We start from the raw sequence: 18,015 nt of genomic DNA, 5'->3' as shown, positions 1-18,015 counted from the left end.
AAATGAAGGGAGCCAAGTAAGGCGAATAACGGGGGCAATAATTTGATGCTTTTGTTCAACAGTCACACACACATACACACACACACACAAACACTTGCGATTATTAATGCGTTCGCGCACACACATACACAAACATACACACACACGCTAACATAATGAAAATGTCAGGCAGGCGAAAAACAAAAGGAAAAATGCGACAAATGAAAAGAGGAACGCAAGTGCCTGGTAAATAATATAAGGACAATTGCACTGCACTTGCCAGACGCTGGGCAAACCATTGACTTTTGGTTTTACTTTGGTCCCCTCCGCTCCCCTGCTGCTCCTTTCTTATACTTGTACGATCGCGTATTTGCTTTTGTCGTGAGGGGCTGCCCGGCCAAGTGCAGGGGCGGGGTTGGCCATGAAAGCAAATAGCGCTCATTACGAAAATTGCGTGCATTGAGAAAGTTCAATTAAAAACTTTTTACGACAACAGCACAATGAATAAGGACTCCAAGACAAACACACACACATACACAGACACCTTGTATATGTAAGTTGGTATATACTTATATACTTAAACTATAGTATATGAACCACTTAAGCATTTAAGTGCGCCAGCGCATTGTCGCCATTCTTTTCGAATGACAAAGAAATATGACAGCGTACAATGGGACTAAATTAAGTTACTGCAAATTAAAATGGGCTTCTATGGTATGCAAAGAAAAAAACATTGGAACTAGTTGTTTCAGACATACGTAAAATGCCGTTAGCTGAGGAATTCAAAGTCTGCTCATTTGAGAAATACATACATGAAACATTTTTAACAATTTTAGCATGAGGGATTTTGTTTATCAACATATTTATTTAAATGATTTCATTTTCAGCGAAGGACATTTTTTTTTCAACAAGATAGGACTTACAGCCCATATTAACAGGCCCTTAATTTAATAGAAAATCTTCGCTCCTTACTCATAATTATAAATAATATTATTAATACTAATAATTATTTGACTTCTCAAAAGGTTGTAAGAAATATACAACACTATATCGTGAAATTAAACCTTTTATTCTTACAGAAGAAAAGCCTACAGATATGCAAATACGCCTACAATTTAGTTCATTCGATACAAGTTAAGAAGTTACTTTAGTAATTATAAATAATATTAAACTATAAAAGCTAAAAAATATTTTCATAAAATCGTGACATTAATTTGGCGTCAAACTTGTTACATTTAAGGAAACATTCATAACCTATCAGTAAATATGCTTATGTTTAACATTTTCTCAAAATACAACATGTAATTTAACTTTATACTACTATAGTTGTTCAATTTTGTTGTTGTGTTTTAGCATTGAGCCTCTTCTGTGATTATCCTTGTATTGTGTTTTCCATTTGCTCTTATTCTCGTTTCATAATTTAAGCTAAATTATTTACGCGTTTCGGCAGCATATCGTGCCCTCAACAGGAAGTGTATTAATTTCACAAAATGACAACAAACATAAAAACACGAAGTTTCATATTGAAATACAGACAGTTTTCCTGTAATGAGTGATTTTCCTACAGTGTCGCCAGTGACGCAATATTTCGCCTTAAAATGAACTGAGTTGGATTGTTGAAGTTTTTTCATTGATAATTTGCATAAATTATTTTTTAAATGTATCGTGCATTATTTAATCAATAATTTAATTTTTTGGCCCCCTTTTGTAAAACCTGCGTACGCCCTTGGCTACAGGTGATTCTATTTTGGCCAGCATTTTTGCAATCCGGCACCAGTGTGCAGGGCCCAGTAGTATGCAATGACTCACAATTGATTTTCGACATTTGAGTTGCGGCTGCCAATGTTGCTGCTGTTGTTGTTGTTGATGTTTTCGTTGTCATTGTTGGCCTCACTTTAGATTATTAAATATTTAATGAGCATTTTGTCAAAAACAGCTTCTTGAGATGGTCCCCTAAGTTCGTCGGCTTGTTTGTGTGTTTGTCTTGTAATAATTGACAAATAAATTGAAATGACCAAAAGTTTCCCGTACCTATGAATTATTTAGCCCCACTGAATGTATGTCGTATGTATCCCTGTCATTTGCTAATGATTTAAATGAATGGGGGGCATCCGTTTGAATTTTTTATTTGCGTGCGCATTCGTGTGTAGCGAGGCCGATAATTGCTACAAAGCCAAAGTTTTTACCCAACAACCTCGTGAATGAAGAGTAAAGCAAAGTAACGAAAAAAAAGTAAAAGAAAATAAAAGAATTTGCTTTGACACCAACAAGCAAACGCTGTTGGCTGAAAACTTTTCCAATGTGCTTTGGTTGGCTAAAAGATTTGCCACAACTTTTGCGACAACATATAGAAGAAAATGGTTTGGGATTGCCGCAATTAAAAAAGGGATTAGGTGCATGCTGCCGGTCAGACTTTGATTTTTTTGTGCTGACTTCTTTTTTTAAATTAAAAGTTGCTACGTAGGAGAGAGGAAATAACACAGAGCAAATTAAAATTGTATAATGACGGTGATTAGGCCACAACAAACTGAAAATTGGTTGGCGGCAAATTGCAGCAAAAGCCAAATAGTGAACAGATTGAAAATTGAAAATTGAATGCTACTGTGTCTTAGAGAGAAACATACATAGATATTTAAAACTTAACCAAACTATTATATACCTTTTATAATCCATATGGTATATTGTAGTTAATAAACGTTTGAAGGCATACAATTATAATAAAGTAATGGAATTGAATAATATAGATGACTTAAAATATTTATAAACATAAACTTGATGTGCATATAGACTGAAAGAAGTTGCTTACCACGTTCATATACTCTAGTTTCAAAGGCTTTCAAATTATCCATTCAAACAGTCGAGAATGGTCTCAGGTACTCAAGCAGAATAAGAGAAGTAATTGGAGAAACACAACGGCAGCGGCTGCACTCGGACAGATAAAAGTTTTCTGGACATCTGACCTTAGATCTCCGAGGATCTATTGACCATTTTATGGACCGTTTGATGTTTATTTTCAATGTTGAAGAAGTGAAAGGATATCGAAAAATTTGAACTGTATGTGCATTTGGGTTGGAAGCAGTTGCTTGCCAAGTTCAGTTACTTTAGCTTCAATAGCTTCCAAATTATAAGCGCTCATACATTCAAACAGTCGAAAATGAAGAGTCTCCAGCATATTAACAGAAAAGAGGGTATACCGGCTTCAGTAGGTAAGATGAATAATTTTGGCGAGGTTCACAGCTTTATGCTCCATTTTACTGTTCTCAAAGTGTATTCTCCATCGCAGGCACTACAAGTATATCCTTGTATTTCGTCATAAAACCAATATGCCCATTCATTAAGCTTGCTACACCGGGTATAAAGAATGGTGAAATGGCATTATTATGAAATTGTATTTAATGAGCATGGCTGGAGCGTGTGAAAAATAATTTAAAAACGCAGCTGTCGTGCTGAAAAGCGCCACATAGGGGAAAGAGAAATGCAGAAATTATTTTTTGTATATAAATTAAACAACTTTATTTACTCAATTATGTTACGGTAGTGAATTATTTACATATTTAGGTTTGTTTTCAATTTTGTTTTGTTTTGCTTAATTTCAAATATGCAAATGTAGTATTTTTTCCGTCGTATATATATTCTGTATTTATATGTGCTTAACAATTGAAGCAGCAACAACATTTAACATAGAATTAAAATTTAATGTCATATTTGTTTTCCGTCTTTCGTTTTTTCTTTGTTGTCGGGGAACACGGAAAATGAATCGCGAGAAGTCAAGTTTAAATATTTACGACCCTAAAGCATTTTTATTTACTATATGTGCGCTTCATTCCCTTTTATCTATTCATCATTTTTTCGCGAAAAATCCAACTAAACTATACGTATTTTCACCATTTATCAGCTAGGCGTTTCATTTGCAGTGTCTGTGTTTTTCTTTTTATCGAATATCACATTTTTCTATAACATATGTTTGTGTACGAGTATACATATACTTGTATAAATATTTTTTATGCATATATCATGCCAAAAATAACAGAAACTTAAAAGCAATTTGTATGCCATTTCTACTCCCCCTCGATGTCCTTGGCGCGCAAATATTTGAGAAGCATTTGTAGCGAGTCATAGGTATCGAAGTCATCTAGATTGCGACGCGACGAGGACATATTTGTGGGCCTTGGCATCGCCAGCGGTACGGGCAGGAGCTCTGGCATGACCGAGTGGTGAGTTATCAGCGCCTTCAGGCTCGAGAACTCCTTGCGAAAGCCCTGCCAGTTGCAATAACAACCACAAAGTCATAAGTAATCATCATAATTGCAAACTATTTGTGTACTTACTTTGATCTTGTAGCCGCGCGCCGTTCGCAATATAATGTAGTTTGCTATCTTGGGACCCGGAGGCGATGGCACTCGCAATGTGAGCGCATAGCAACCCGGCTTAGAGGTGCTTTTTCGCACCAGGAAGGCGCCTGGACTTTTACTTTGCAACACCTCCACAGCAATATCTCGTGAGATGCCCGCCTGATACCAACATGCGTCCTTCAGCTCGGCCTCCTCCTCCTCGGGGTTGCTTGGCTGATTGATGCTGCCGCTGCTGTTGCTGTGGGTGTTGGGGTTGTTGTAGCGACCTGCAGCCAAGGTTGTGGCATTGTTCACTCGCAGGCGATTTGCAAAGATCTTGGGACTGGAATTGGCTATAAATAAATAGAGAAAAGTCCTTTGAAAAGTGCTAGGAAATATCAAACGAATCAAAGGACGAAAGCCCTATGGCAGCGATGGGACGTGGTGGAAATATATAAAAACTGTTAAGCAATAGTGAGATAATCATGTTGATGATTGAACGATCCAGTGTTTCATACAAAAGAACATCATTAGTTGTTTTCATAACGTGTTAGGCTTTTGCACGAGATTATAAAAATGACTAAATGGTAAGCAATCTTATACTTTTCAGAAGTATTTTGCATAAAATTCATTACAAATGAAAAGGAAATCTCTTAGTTTATGAAAACAATAAATTTTGAATCGAAACATTTAGTTGGTTCTGTAGAGTTAGGTCCGCTCTATTTTTGTATACGTTAATTTTAAAAAGGAACATAAGGAAACATTTTCACTTGAATTTGTTGTTATATTCTGGATTTCCTTTTATGTTTTTGAAATCAAATTAAAAGCATAAACAAGTTTGCACAATAAATCATTGCGGGATAGGCAAACAATATTTAATTTGTTTTCTTCAAAATTTATTTATTCCGTTTTAAATTAAAACAGACATATTATAATTGATTTAGTAGCTTTTTTAAAATTGGTCGTTACAAACATTATTTGTTAAAACAATGGAAAGAAACCAAAGTATTGGGGTCTCATATATTGAAGATAACTCCAAAAGATAATTTTAAAGTCAAGCACAAATTCCTTGAAATGAAATTCAGTAACTGATTAACAGAAAATTCTTAATGTTAAGATCGGAAACGGTAGACATTAATCGGTATAAATGAATTGCTACTCACCGCTGCTAGTTTCGCGCAGGTATCGCTTCTTCAAATTGAACTCGCTGTTATCGTTCACATTCACATTATCCAGCATGGGTATGGCGGTCAGGGATTGTCGGCAGGAGTCGCCGAATTTGCTGTCGATATAGGAGTCCTCATTGATGTAGCCATTCGAGTAGATGGGATTGCTGTCGCTCTCGCTGCACCTAAGCTGGTTAACCAGAGCCGTGCTGTGCGTCAGAGTGGGCGTTGTACTGGCTATGCTGCCCGTTATGGGCGTGGCATTGCTCACCAGGGGGCATGACTCTTCGTTGTGGCGCAACAGACCCATGGTCAGACGCTTGACCTGCAAAAGTTGCAAAATTTAAACTTCAGACAGAGCAGAGAGTCCAAGTACTGCACTTGAAAGGAGGCATCGTTCAAGGCCAAGGATCAGGGCTGGAGACACAATTTAATGGCTCTGATGCGTGTAAGCAACTTAAGGGATTCAGGGGATGAGTTCAGCCAGACCAAAATGCATTGAGGCGGCAAAAAGAAAAAAAAAAATTAACTACAATTTAAACACCTTGCTGGTCCGACCAAGCCCTGCAGCCGCAGACATTTTGCCGGCGCGCCAGCGTGGGCAAAAAAAATTTATTACCAAAAACCGCAACGAGACAAAAAGCAGCAAAATGCTTGGCGGAAGCGTTGTGCTAAAGTTTGCTGCCATTTTTATTTTTTTATTTTGCTTTTCTTGTTCTCTGCAGCAGCTTTGGCGGCGCACTTAAGCAGGAAACGGATGTTTGGTGGACTGTGCAAGTAAGTACGAATTACAGTTATACACAGAGAAAATGCACAGATGACACTTTAACAGAGATTCTTCGGAAATTATATAAAATAAAATACTGAGCTAAAAAGTTGTAATACAAATGAGAACTATATACCCCACTGTTTGCCTAGTACCTCAACTTTCCTTAGAAAATATTCTCTACTTATTTTGCATTTTTATATAACTTTTCAATAAAAAATTGGGTCGCAATTGAAACTGTGGGAGGACTAGTGATTGCTACAAACAGGTGGAAGGATGAACAAACGAACATCGCGATTTTTGGATGCTGATTATATATATTTAAGTATGTACATCCAACATATGGTCTGCCAGGAATTTTTACACTGACAACAATATACCATTCAGTGAAGTGTTTTAAAAAACCAGTATAAAATTAATAAAAATTTATAAAAGTTTGGGACAGAGACAAAATATATTTGATAATATTATATCTTTGCATAATAGGAGATTATGCAAGATTATTATTTTCATGACAAGGGATCAAGTTTGAAATATATTTTGACTCATTCGAAACGATTGTGGCTTAAAGCCGCTTGAAAGGTTGTGAGCATTTTTATTTGGCTGTGTAGCTGCAGGCAGGAAGAAAACATGAAAGGCGTATAAATTCGAGGCTGCTAACTTGCGCGGCACACACTCGACACACACACACATACAGACACAAACACACTCACACTCATAGACACATTCAGCGAACTAGAAATGTTGCCTAGCAAATGGCGTGCAGGCAACGGAAGCGGCTTGCTGGGAGGCCGAAGACCACCAACAACAACTGCAATAGCAATAAAAAAAAATGCAAAGAAAAGCGATAATTCAGCTGCACTTGTGCGCTCTTGTCGAGATCGTAGGACGGCCGCCATTTTTTAAGGTCAGTGGCTTTGAAAAGTCTGCGGCACACAATGCTTGTCTGCTCGAAACTAGACTACAGCCCTTCTTGGTATCCCCTCTGCCTATGCGCTCTTTTTGGCATAATTTAAAGCGACATTGACAATGAAGCAACGACAGCCACCGCTTTTGGTAAAATTTTCGGCTAGCCCAGGTAAGTTGTCGGTGCCGCCATCGCTGACAGCAATTGTTTGCTCATTGCTGCATAATTTAACAGCCGCTTGCATACTTTTGCGCTGCTTAACCATTGTTCGCATATTTCACGCCGCATTTACACAGATTTACAAACAAGGGGAAAGCGAAGTACATTTTTTAGCTGCCACTTTTCCTGTAATTTCTTTTTGTGCCGGAAGCCGTAAACAGTTCATTTCGAATGCGAGGAAACACAAGTCTTAAACTTTTCTAACTGAAAGACTTTCCATGTAATTGTAGAATCAAGATTCAAATGAACTAAAATGGAACAGGATAGCTGCTGAATAAGCGCAGATTTAAAAACAATTGTATACGTTTCAGTTGCATTTTTTTAACACATGCACAACAGAACCTACAAATCTATTGGTGTACCCTCTGCCAGCTTTTGATTTGAACATACTGGTGTGTTATTCTGGGATTGTCCACGCCCCACCTTTCTTGAATGATTCAGATATATATTTTTAAAAACATATACATTTAAATTTACATTGATATGCAATGAAATGAAAAGGACAAATTGAAGATAGAGCTATGCTTTAAAAGCTAAATTTAATAAAGAGAAGTTTTCTTGAATGTAGAAAATCGTTTCTTTGTTGTATCTTTTGTCATCAGATTTAATTACAGATATAATTGAGTGTAAAGATTCAATGTTAGTGGCAGAGTGATGGAGAACTCAGAGTCGCACTATCTTATGTCTAAATGATATTTGCGACCCCCTATGAATATGGAAACAAATAGTGTGAGAAATCATGATATATGATTTGAAAAAAAACGTACACTCAAACATAGATTCGGTTCGATATAGGTAAGCTAAGCGGATCATATCCCATAACATATGCATTGAAAACAAAAGAGCCCTCCTCTTGCTATTCAAACCCCACTTACACGACCTACATAAACAAATTGTGATTTTTAGAGTTTTCTCCTTTTACGCTCTTCTTAGTATGCTTAAAAATTAAAGAGCACATTTAGCCTGTGTAGCTAACTAGTACTAAGGGCAAGCATTTTGTTTCTGAACGCTTGAATATTAATTTAACATTTTCCATCATCCATATCCGGCTCTGTGGCATAATTGTCCTAGCAGCTGTTGCAGTTCATGTTGCTCTAGAATGGAGCGCACGTTTCATGGCCCAAAACTGGCGTCTGCATTCGAAAAACATTCGGAGAACAACGTTAACATTTATGTAAATTTAATAAAGTGCATCGATGGGGCTCCGGAACAGCCACCCTAGAGATGTGATGAAAGAAAGCAGCATTATATGGTTGCCACAGCAAAGTGTCCAACGTATTCAGATCAGACATCAACTTTGCTGGCCCTTCTGCGTCCGTATGTTGCTGCGTGGACACAGTTCGGGTCACGAATATTATTTATAGCCTTGCAGTCAAATATTTTGTGTCTGATACTCATGTGTGGTTAGCCGTGGAGCAGCAGTGCTGGTGACTTTCGGGTGTTTGTCACTTTAAAATCAGTCAGCCAGACAAGCAGCGGCCACAACATGAGGCGACCGCCAAATTGGACGAGAGCCAACCGATACGAAATCGTACAGTGGCAAGAATAGCTCAAAATAATGTAAATATAAATCTGTTTCCAGAGATTGGATAGAAATGCAAATAATTCGCACACAAATTCCTTTAATTCTACATCAATTAATAGTTTATAAGTAAAAATTAAAACAAAATAGTCAAAATCTTTGCATGTGGTGTTTGGGACCGAAATCTTCAATTTTTGAATACAAATGTTTTATTAATCAAGACTAAACTGCAGTCAATGTCAAAGCCTTTGTTGACACTTATTGTTTTGAAATAAGGACTCGTTTTTAGATATTATTGTATTTTGGATGGCCCTTTTTACTCTTCAACTTGATTTATTTTAAGTTCTCTATTGAGTGGATATTTTTTACCTTGACAGCTTGTTTGCTAATGAAATAAATAAATAAATTAGTTTTTTAAAGTTCAATGAAGATGCTAAACGACAAGTGATTTTAGGCGTGTATTATCTGGATTAGTCCTTTCATTGTTCATTGTTGTTTCAGTTTTAAGGGCTCCAAAGATTTTGCTGTCCAATATAAACTACGGCTATATGGTAGATTTTGCAAAAATGATTTGTGTGTTTCTATTTTTTTTGGCATATCTACTCTTATATATATTTTTAATTAAGTACGAATGTTATGCTAAAAATTAAAAATACAATTTTAATATTGAGTTGAGTTTTTTAAACATATTTTAAACAAAGTTCACAAAATTTCTAATAAGTTTTGAACAAGTGATTTAAATTGGACGATTGTTCTGTGGAGCGATGGAACGGTTAATCCAAATACCCAGAAAAATACCATCTAGTATTGATTTTAAAAATATATAAAAGCAACGATAAATCACGTCAACTTATTTGAAAGTTGAGTTATGAGAGAGTTTTAATTTTAAGGAGAATGTATCTTTTTAAAACATCGCAACAGTAGCGCCATTGAAACAAAATTTTTTTTAAAAAAGCAGTAATATGGGTCATGTTTTTATACGCTATAGATAAAGGGCTAAAAGGGGAATGGAACTATATAATTGAATGCAACAATTATTACTTATGTAGGAAAGTTTATCTTTTTTTTGATTAAGCTCACCTTTTTAGAATATTCTTATATATTTACAATAAAAGAGAATTTCTTCTTTAAATGGAAAGAAACCAATTGCTGCTTCAATGAATCTAAAGACAATAAAGTTCAATATTGATTTTTAGAATTGTAGGCAAACATTACTTCAAATTAAAATAAAATATTGAAATGTTGAGTGCCTGAATTGAATGTGGAATTACAAAAAGAGGTGGTGGGGAATAAAACCGCGGCTAAAGTTGCTATACCCACCGAATGATATATACATTTTTCTTTTTACAGCATTCACGAAGAATTAATAATAATATTAATATTAAAGCTTAAAGCCGTCTATGAGAACTCTGAAGTTGATGAGCAGGCAAATGTTACCGCTCTCCCAATCCTATTACATGATGATGCAATATGCATTTGATAGGCCCGGTGAATGGATGAACTGAAGTATCCCGCTGGTTGCATTGTCGGGCAGCTCTCAGCCGTGATTCTAATTAACATGCACGATAAGCTTCAAAAGACATGCATTCAACCACTGTTCGGCTGTTGTTCGATGTCGAGCACGTTTAAACGTTTGTCTGACTATCTGTGCAGCTACATATGCAGTAGTGTAGTATATTTGCGAGTGCTATGCTCTCCATGGCCGCTGAAGTTGCAGTTGCACTTACTAAACAAACATTTAGTGGCAGTAGAGTCAACAACATCGATGCATCAACGCCAGCGACAGATATGCGGATGGTCGGACAATGGGTCAGAGAGGGGGACATGAGCAGGGCAAGAGGGATATTCAGACAGCGCGTCATTTCCGGCAGACTCGTTTGGGTTTTGTTATGCGGGTGGCCAACAGAAGCCCCAACTCAGCTCCAGAGCTCAGAAGCCGCGACTGCATAATGTGCCGCATTTGTCTTTGGTGGGACTGGTCGCATGTGCAAGTCGCCTGCCTGCCTGCCTGCCTGCCTGCCTGCCTGCCTTATTTTCCTTATCTGAAATTGAATCAGTCAGCCAACGATGGAAACGATGGCACGATGGCACCGCCGGGCACAATTAGAGGAACAAAAACTTGATGTCTCGCAGCCATTAGGCGTGCCCACGCCCTTCAACATGGAACATATACTATACGTAGAACATGGCACGAGAAATTAATTTGCTTATCGCTCTGCAGACAGCGCTACACAACTCTTGAGCTTCTTTGAAGGGTTGGGTAAGAGCTCAGTGTGTTTATCAAGAGACGGCATATTGAAAAACTATGCAAAACCAATGTTGCGTATGCGTGTTATGGAAAAATTGATTTATTGACAAAACAACAAGCAGCAGTAGCAGCGGCGAAAAAACGAAGAAATATGGCAAAAATGTTAAACAAAAGCGAAATGCTGCAACCCTTTTTTATTTATTCCCTCGTTTTTTTTCTTTCTGTTTTTGTGTGTTTTGTTTATAGTTGTTGGTATTTTGGGGCATGTCCTTGGCACATTTGGTTGAGGGTGTGTGTGTGTGTGTATGTGGATGTGGATGTTTGAGATTTTGCATGCCGTTATTGACAAACGCAGAACATGCCTTCGGCCTGAGTAAAATTTATAGCTTGCCATTAGAGCCAACTGATTGCTTTTCGCTTTCGATTTTCATGCCTGGATCGGCTGTTTCGAAGAGGGTGAGAGTGGTGCTCATGGTGGTGGTGGTGGTGTTGTTTGTGTATGTTTATGTATGAGTTTTGGCATTTCCGCTTTGGAAAGTTCATTGAAGTTTAGCATATTTGTGGCGACAGTTTGCAATTTGCTTGAGTGCCTGGCCTGCTCTGGGTGGGGTGTGCAGTTTATTGTTTTTGCCTTTTGCCATATTGCGTATACGCAGCATGTGCATGTCTCATTTAAGTTATGCAAATCGACGCCATTACACATGTTTGTACCCCAAGTGCTTTGACAGCCTCGACTTGTTGACCTGCTTGCACTTTTTGCAGTCACGACTTCAATTTAGGGGCCATTAGGTCGCAATGCTATATGATATGAAATGCAATGCAACGCCTAGCCAACTGCTTCAAAACGTAATCATAATAATGTGCTTCAGACGCGCTACTGCCATAAATAAGACAAAATCATACACACACACACTCACACACATATACACCCATCCATACGTACATGCATACGTGCACATAGCAGCCTTTCATATGAATAAACTCGCACGTACTTATCGCATCGACTACGCCCGACTGCGCACAGCTGTGCGTACAATAGAGGCCAACAAATTCAAATAAATACTATATGGTTGCTCCTCCTTAAACTAAAGAGGTGAACAACTTCTCCTTCAAGACGTCGAAGGAGTCCATAAAATGTGACGGTCTGACGAACTTGAGCTTTACATCTCCAAAATATATCACAGGATTTTTAGAACCCTGCCCAATTTATTCTGAGGCCAATTTCCTTCTGTCAGGACCTTTGAACTTTGTGGATAGTTGCTTTGGAACAATGTTGTATTTAAACAGATTAATACTCTACATATTGATGTAAGCAAAAATTCGATTAATTTTCAATTTCATCTGAACTTAACATTTGTGATTCCATGTGAATGTTTAATGTCATTCGAATTGAAAAGAAAGCGTTGGTACATCTTATTGTTGCAGGAAAAAAGTGCCTTTATTAATCAGATTATTGACTAGCAGTAGCTTAGATACTTGGAAAAGTATCCAAGCTAGAAGGTTGGGATCTGCACTGATGTCGAAAGGAAAATATTTTTACATCAAATATATCACAGAAATATGTCAATACGGCCAATATGCTCTAAAGAACCAATAATAGCCGAACACTCGAAAATTTGGCAGATAGATTGAACATTTAGATGAGTGTTTCATTTCTTTCTTGTTCCCAGAATCGTATATTGAATAATATGGAATAAATTCGACAATTTTGTAATCCAACGTTCCAATATATATGGAATAAATAAATAATATTTGTTACTGTTGCTAAGCATTTTTTATTTGATTTCAAACTAGATTTTAAGTAAAGCCATTTCCTTATTAATATATGTTGTAAAAATTCAAAATCACATGATACTTAAGCTTCTGTTGCAGTCTAGTACTTTAAAATCATCGAAAAAAGACATTTCGTAATGAATTACTTTTAGAATAATAAATCGTTCGTACAAGTGTTGTTGGGAATTGTGAGGTGCGTAGATTATTAATTATACAGTATAATAAATAACTAGAACATTTGAAAAAACTATCTTCACATCATTTCCGTGTCTAAAATGTTGCCCACTACTGTATCCTAGATGTGGCTATGTGTGTGGGAGCATGTATGTATGAATATTTAAGGCAGAAAATTTATGAAAACAACGTGCTGTTCGCCCAAGAACAATAACTTGAAGCGAGAGTCGAATTCAGTTCTGCCTTCTCTGGACTTGGCCAAAAGTTTTGTAATGCAAAGTTTTTTGCTTTGGCTTCGGCATCCGCATCCGCATCGGCGGCGCATCACGTGACAAAGAATGGCACAACATTTGATAAACATTGCGCATGTGACTGGCTAAAGGGGCAACCATTCATGTACACACATGTACACACACACACATTTCTAGGCAACATCGACGTGTTATGACAAAGACCAAAAAAATGCTGGCAAATGGTCTGTAAGTTATGGCAGTGAGCGGGTGAGGATTCCACTAACAAAGTCAGGTCAGGACGAGGGCAAGGGAGCGAGTTACGTTTTTTGGTTGAGCCAAGTTGCCTAAACTTTTGCGTTTTGAGTTAATACCATTTGGGGTAACGATAACGGCGGCAAGTTGTTCGTCACATACTTGAGACTCTGAAGAAGATGTGTGTGTGCGTGTGTCGCTGTGTGTTCAACTTCCAATACAAATGTATGTGTGGATGGTTTGAGGAGTTTCTGAAAGTTATGCGGCCATATTCCTATTATCATAAGTAGTGGAACAGAAAGAGCCTGAGCGTTTTTCAAATGTTAAAGAAAGCGTCATTCCGATGCAAGTTTGAGTTTCATTTTATGTATTTCGTTAGAAGATATAATATATTGTTTAAGTAAACAGCTGTTTTATAGTAAAAGAAACTGAAGCATAAACCAAGATGTTAGCTAAGTATTATATCGAAATGGAAAGGTTTGTAACCACCGAAATTCTTTGATGTTAGAGGTTATTATAGGATCAGTATTATAGAATAAAATCAAGTTATGAATTGTATGACTCAAATATTAATCAATCCAGTATAGTTGAAGAACTTATAATTCAATATTAAACTGGATATTGATTGAATTCATATTTAACACAGTAATAAACGATGACATCGTAATGTCTATTAACTCCGGTTTTCGGACAAATATCAGAGTAATTGCCAGGAATATAGCATTCTATGATAATCGCTGACGTCAACAAATATCCTATAGCGTAAAGGTCATGCTTAAATTATTATTAAGTTTGGAAAATAGCACCCGACCAGTTTTTTATAACAGAAACCTGTATTTTGGAATAGTATTTTTTGTTTTTGATTGAGGTATAATTTTAACATAGATACAAATCTTTCTCTAAGTACTCATTGCACGATGTAAAAAGAGATATTCCTGCTAATAAGCTGCGAAAAAATCTAGTATAGGAAGAGCTCGTCAACATTTTTTCATGGATTCTACATAAACAATGCTTATTCAACAAATTCGATGAATTTTTTATCAACTTGTCACTTCACCCTCGTGTTATAAGATATTAACGGGCCATCTGAGTTGATCTGAGCGGCACTGCCTTCTCCCCCCGTCCGTCAACACAAAGACTTGTGGCCAATAATTCATAACAAGCGTCGAGAAAAAAGGAAAACTTTGCAGAACTCGTCAAAGAAAACCAATAAACGACCAAGAGAAGCGCGAATTCCGAAACACCCTTGTCAAAGTCGACGTCAGAGTGCGGGGGATAAAGGAAACACATAAAATATGCAAAACTGATGCACAATGACTCAAGGCTATGGCGAATTATGTGACGCAATTGGTCATGGATATGCAGGCTGGGATCTTGACAATGGCAGGACGAAAAAGTTTGGCAATAAAATGAAATTTCATATCGATTGGAAGGGCGGCATCGTTTACTCACCAGCGGCGGTTTGTCGGTCAAACGCTTGCAATTATTGAGCTCTGTGGGTGAATTGTCCTCATCGGAGCTGGGTGTTTGGGCCACTTTGTCGTTGTCATTGCAGCTGTATGGGAACAAAAACAAAGCAAATAAAGCACGCTATAAACAAATACGTCATGCAACTTCTTATACAGAATACTTTCTCTCCCAAGGATCCCGAAATATGCTATAATACGGATATACGTAAACTTTGCCTGGAATAATAAACCATGTCTTATACCAAGAGGAGGGGAATTACAAATGTAGCCCTATATCTGATTTTCATGACTATCTAAGGAGTTATTTATATTTAAATATATGTAAATATATATATATACTATTTATATGTTTCTGTGCAAAGCAAGAATTGAACACTAGAACGTTTCTGTCTAAAAATATTTTCATGAAGAACTAAAAGGTCTTTTAAATTCAGGTGGAATTAAAAAATTGTTTTTGAATTGATAGGCATGAAGTCGAGGCTTCTTATGTACTTATGTACCATAAAGCCGGTGCTATACATACTAAGCATATAGCTGAGAATATTAATATTTTAGAATAGCGCAACATAAAACCAGTGGTGTCGTAGACTTAACTATTTGTGGATTTTTTTAAATTTTTCTTTTTTCGCCAACGTACTACTGATTCAAAGTAGTGGTTTGTCGGCATATTAATGCGTCCACTAAACGCCAACAGCGAGCAGCTTATACTTCAAGAAATTTGTCTGTTCTTCCTATTCTTTCTATTGAGGCACATCTCTAAAGAACATTTTGCTAATTAATTAATTAAAATATTTCTGATTGCCTTTGAAGTGAAGAAATTGATGTTTTAAAACACTCAAGTCTTAATTATTGCATGTGGATGGGAATCTTTTTATACTCTGTACATGAAATGTACAAGAGTATATTAGGTTTGCGGGAGCTGAAAAATGTAACAGGCAGAAGGAGGCGTGGCAGACCCCACAAAGTATATATATTCTTGATCAGCATGACGAGACGAGTCGATCTAGCCCTGTCTGTCTGTCTGTCCGTCTGTCCGTCTGTCCGTCCGTATGAACACCTGGATCTCAGAGACTATAAGAGATAGAGACACCAAATTTTGCACAAAGATGCGTTATGTGTGTATTCTATACGAGTTTGTTTTACTTTTTTGATTTTCCCCCCCACTTCCCCCCTATAGGGGTTTTCCCGATTTTCCATTCGTATAATCGCCTATATCTCGGAGACTATAAGACCTAGGAACACCAAATTTTAGTCTCAGATGCCTTATGTGAATACGCAGAAAATGTATATTTTGGAATTCCCCTCCCTCCCCCCTCTACCCCGCAAATCGTAACTCCCGTAATTCTTGGAATTTCGAACTAAAATTTTGGAAATACCCCCAGTTAGTTATTATATGTCCGTATGCCAAATTTCATTATGATAGACCGATTTAACAAGAAGTTATAGCCATAAATATATTTGCTGATGCAGCGCTGCTGCAGCGCCGCTCAAGCGCTGCCCGCGGCTGTTGTTGATGTTGCTGTTTGGTTGACTGCGAAAATGCTTACACAGACACGAATAGATGCGCATAGGCATACATACACTCACACAGACGCAATTGCTATGTAAATGTGCAATTATAAACCCTTTACGTGAGTTCGAATACCGAGAGAGGTAAAATCGATCAAATTTTTTTTTTATTTTCTTAATTTTTTTATTTTCTATAATTATTGTAAACATATGTACAGAGTATTTCAAAGTCGGGACACCCGACTTTAGCTTTTTTACTTGTTTCGTTATTTTTTTTTTTGGTTTCTAATAATCATTCATTTCTAAAATCTTTAATTAATTAATATTACTCCTAACTACAATCGATTCAGAATGATATTCAACAGTTGGTTATATATTGAAGAATTTTCTATTATTAATTATTATTTAGTATTTAGATAGCTATAATTGTTTGAAACATAATTAGTATAATTGATTCAACATGTCTAGCTATTACAGCTGTGGCTACAATATCTAATCTGGAGATTTATAAAATTAGTTTACTTCCTCTAGCTTCTCTGAACGTTCTAAAGAAACTCTTTTAACATTGTCCTAATTATTTTATCCTGTACATCGGGATCCTTGGGTTAGTTCTCCATTGCATTCCATACCTGATCATCGAACCTATTCGTTCTTAGTGGTCTTACTTGTAAGGTAATAATATTTGTTGGTGTTTAGTTGTGTGTTTGTATGTGTGCGTGCGTGTAAATGGACATGATGATAGGCTAGAAGCATTGGATGAAAGCGATGCATTACTCACTTGAGGTTGACCGGCGTGAAGAGCTGCAAAGGACGACGGCGACCGGGAGAGGGACTGCCATAGGTTGTGGGTGGAGCAGGCGAGGCAGGACGCGACTGGCTACTGCCACTGCTGCTGCTCATGCAGGGGGCCTTGCTGCGTGCCAGAGTAGCCATGCTATTGTAGTGCTGCGACAGGGTGCGTGCCGCTGAGGTGGCAACACCCATCGCCGCTCGCGCTGCATTATCGTGGGGCTTGTTGTGGCTGGCATTGGCATTGTTGGTCGTACGGCTGCTGCAGGAGGAGGAGCGAAATCGGGCGCCCGTTATGACCGCGGCCAGATTTGCGGCAATGCGATTATCGAAGCGATTAAAGTATGAGTTGTTGCTGTTGCTATTGTCATTGACGTTCGCATTGGTGGCCGAAGTTGGCGAGGAGTTGTTGCTGCTGTTGGCGCTGCCATTGCTGTTGCTCATAGCTGTTGAGGCTGTTGTTGTTGTTGTTGCTGTTGCCAGAGCTGTTGCTGTTGCTGCTGGTGCTGTGTTGCTGCCAGTGCTACTCGTATTACTGTTCTTCTCGTAATCCAAATTATTGTTGGTTATCATTGTGGCAGCGTTGGGGGCGTCGCCTTTGGGCATTAACTTTTGCAGTGTTTGAATTATGTGCGTATATAAAAACGCTGCGGGCGGCTGTTGTCGCGCCGCGTGCGG

At 37.6% G+C, this 18,015-nt stretch overlaps 1 protein-coding gene across 1 annotated transcript; it reads right to left on the bottom strand.

The window, feature by feature from the left end:
• Nucleotides 1-3,524: 3,524 nt before the first annotated feature.
• Nucleotides 3,525-17,960, bottom strand: LOC115632723 (dual specificity protein kinase splA). Its single transcript, XM_030529969.1, has 5 exons — nucleotides 17,327-17,960; nucleotides 15,023-15,125; nucleotides 5,474-5,801; nucleotides 4,308-4,663; nucleotides 3,525-4,238 (listed from the first exon to the last, which is right to left on the bottom strand). The coding sequence occupies exons 1-5, from the start codon at nucleotides 17,941-17,943 to the stop codon at nucleotides 4,038-4,040; spliced, it is 1,605 nt and encodes a 534-aa protein (XP_030385829.1). The 5' UTR covers nucleotides 17,944-17,960; the 3' UTR covers nucleotides 3,525-4,037.
• Nucleotides 17,961-18,015: the final 55 nt, after the last annotated feature.

Source organism: Scaptodrosophila lebanonensis, unplaced genomic scaffold (genome assembly GCF_003285725.1).
Source record: "Scaptodrosophila lebanonensis strain 11010-0011.00,11010-0021.00 unplaced genomic scaffold, SlebRS2 tig00001415-arrow-pilon, whole genome shotgun sequence".
Taxonomy (NCBI): Eukaryota; Metazoa; Arthropoda; class Insecta; order Diptera; family Drosophilidae; genus Scaptodrosophila; species Scaptodrosophila lebanonensis.
This window is presented reverse-complemented; position numbering and strand designations above follow the sequence as displayed.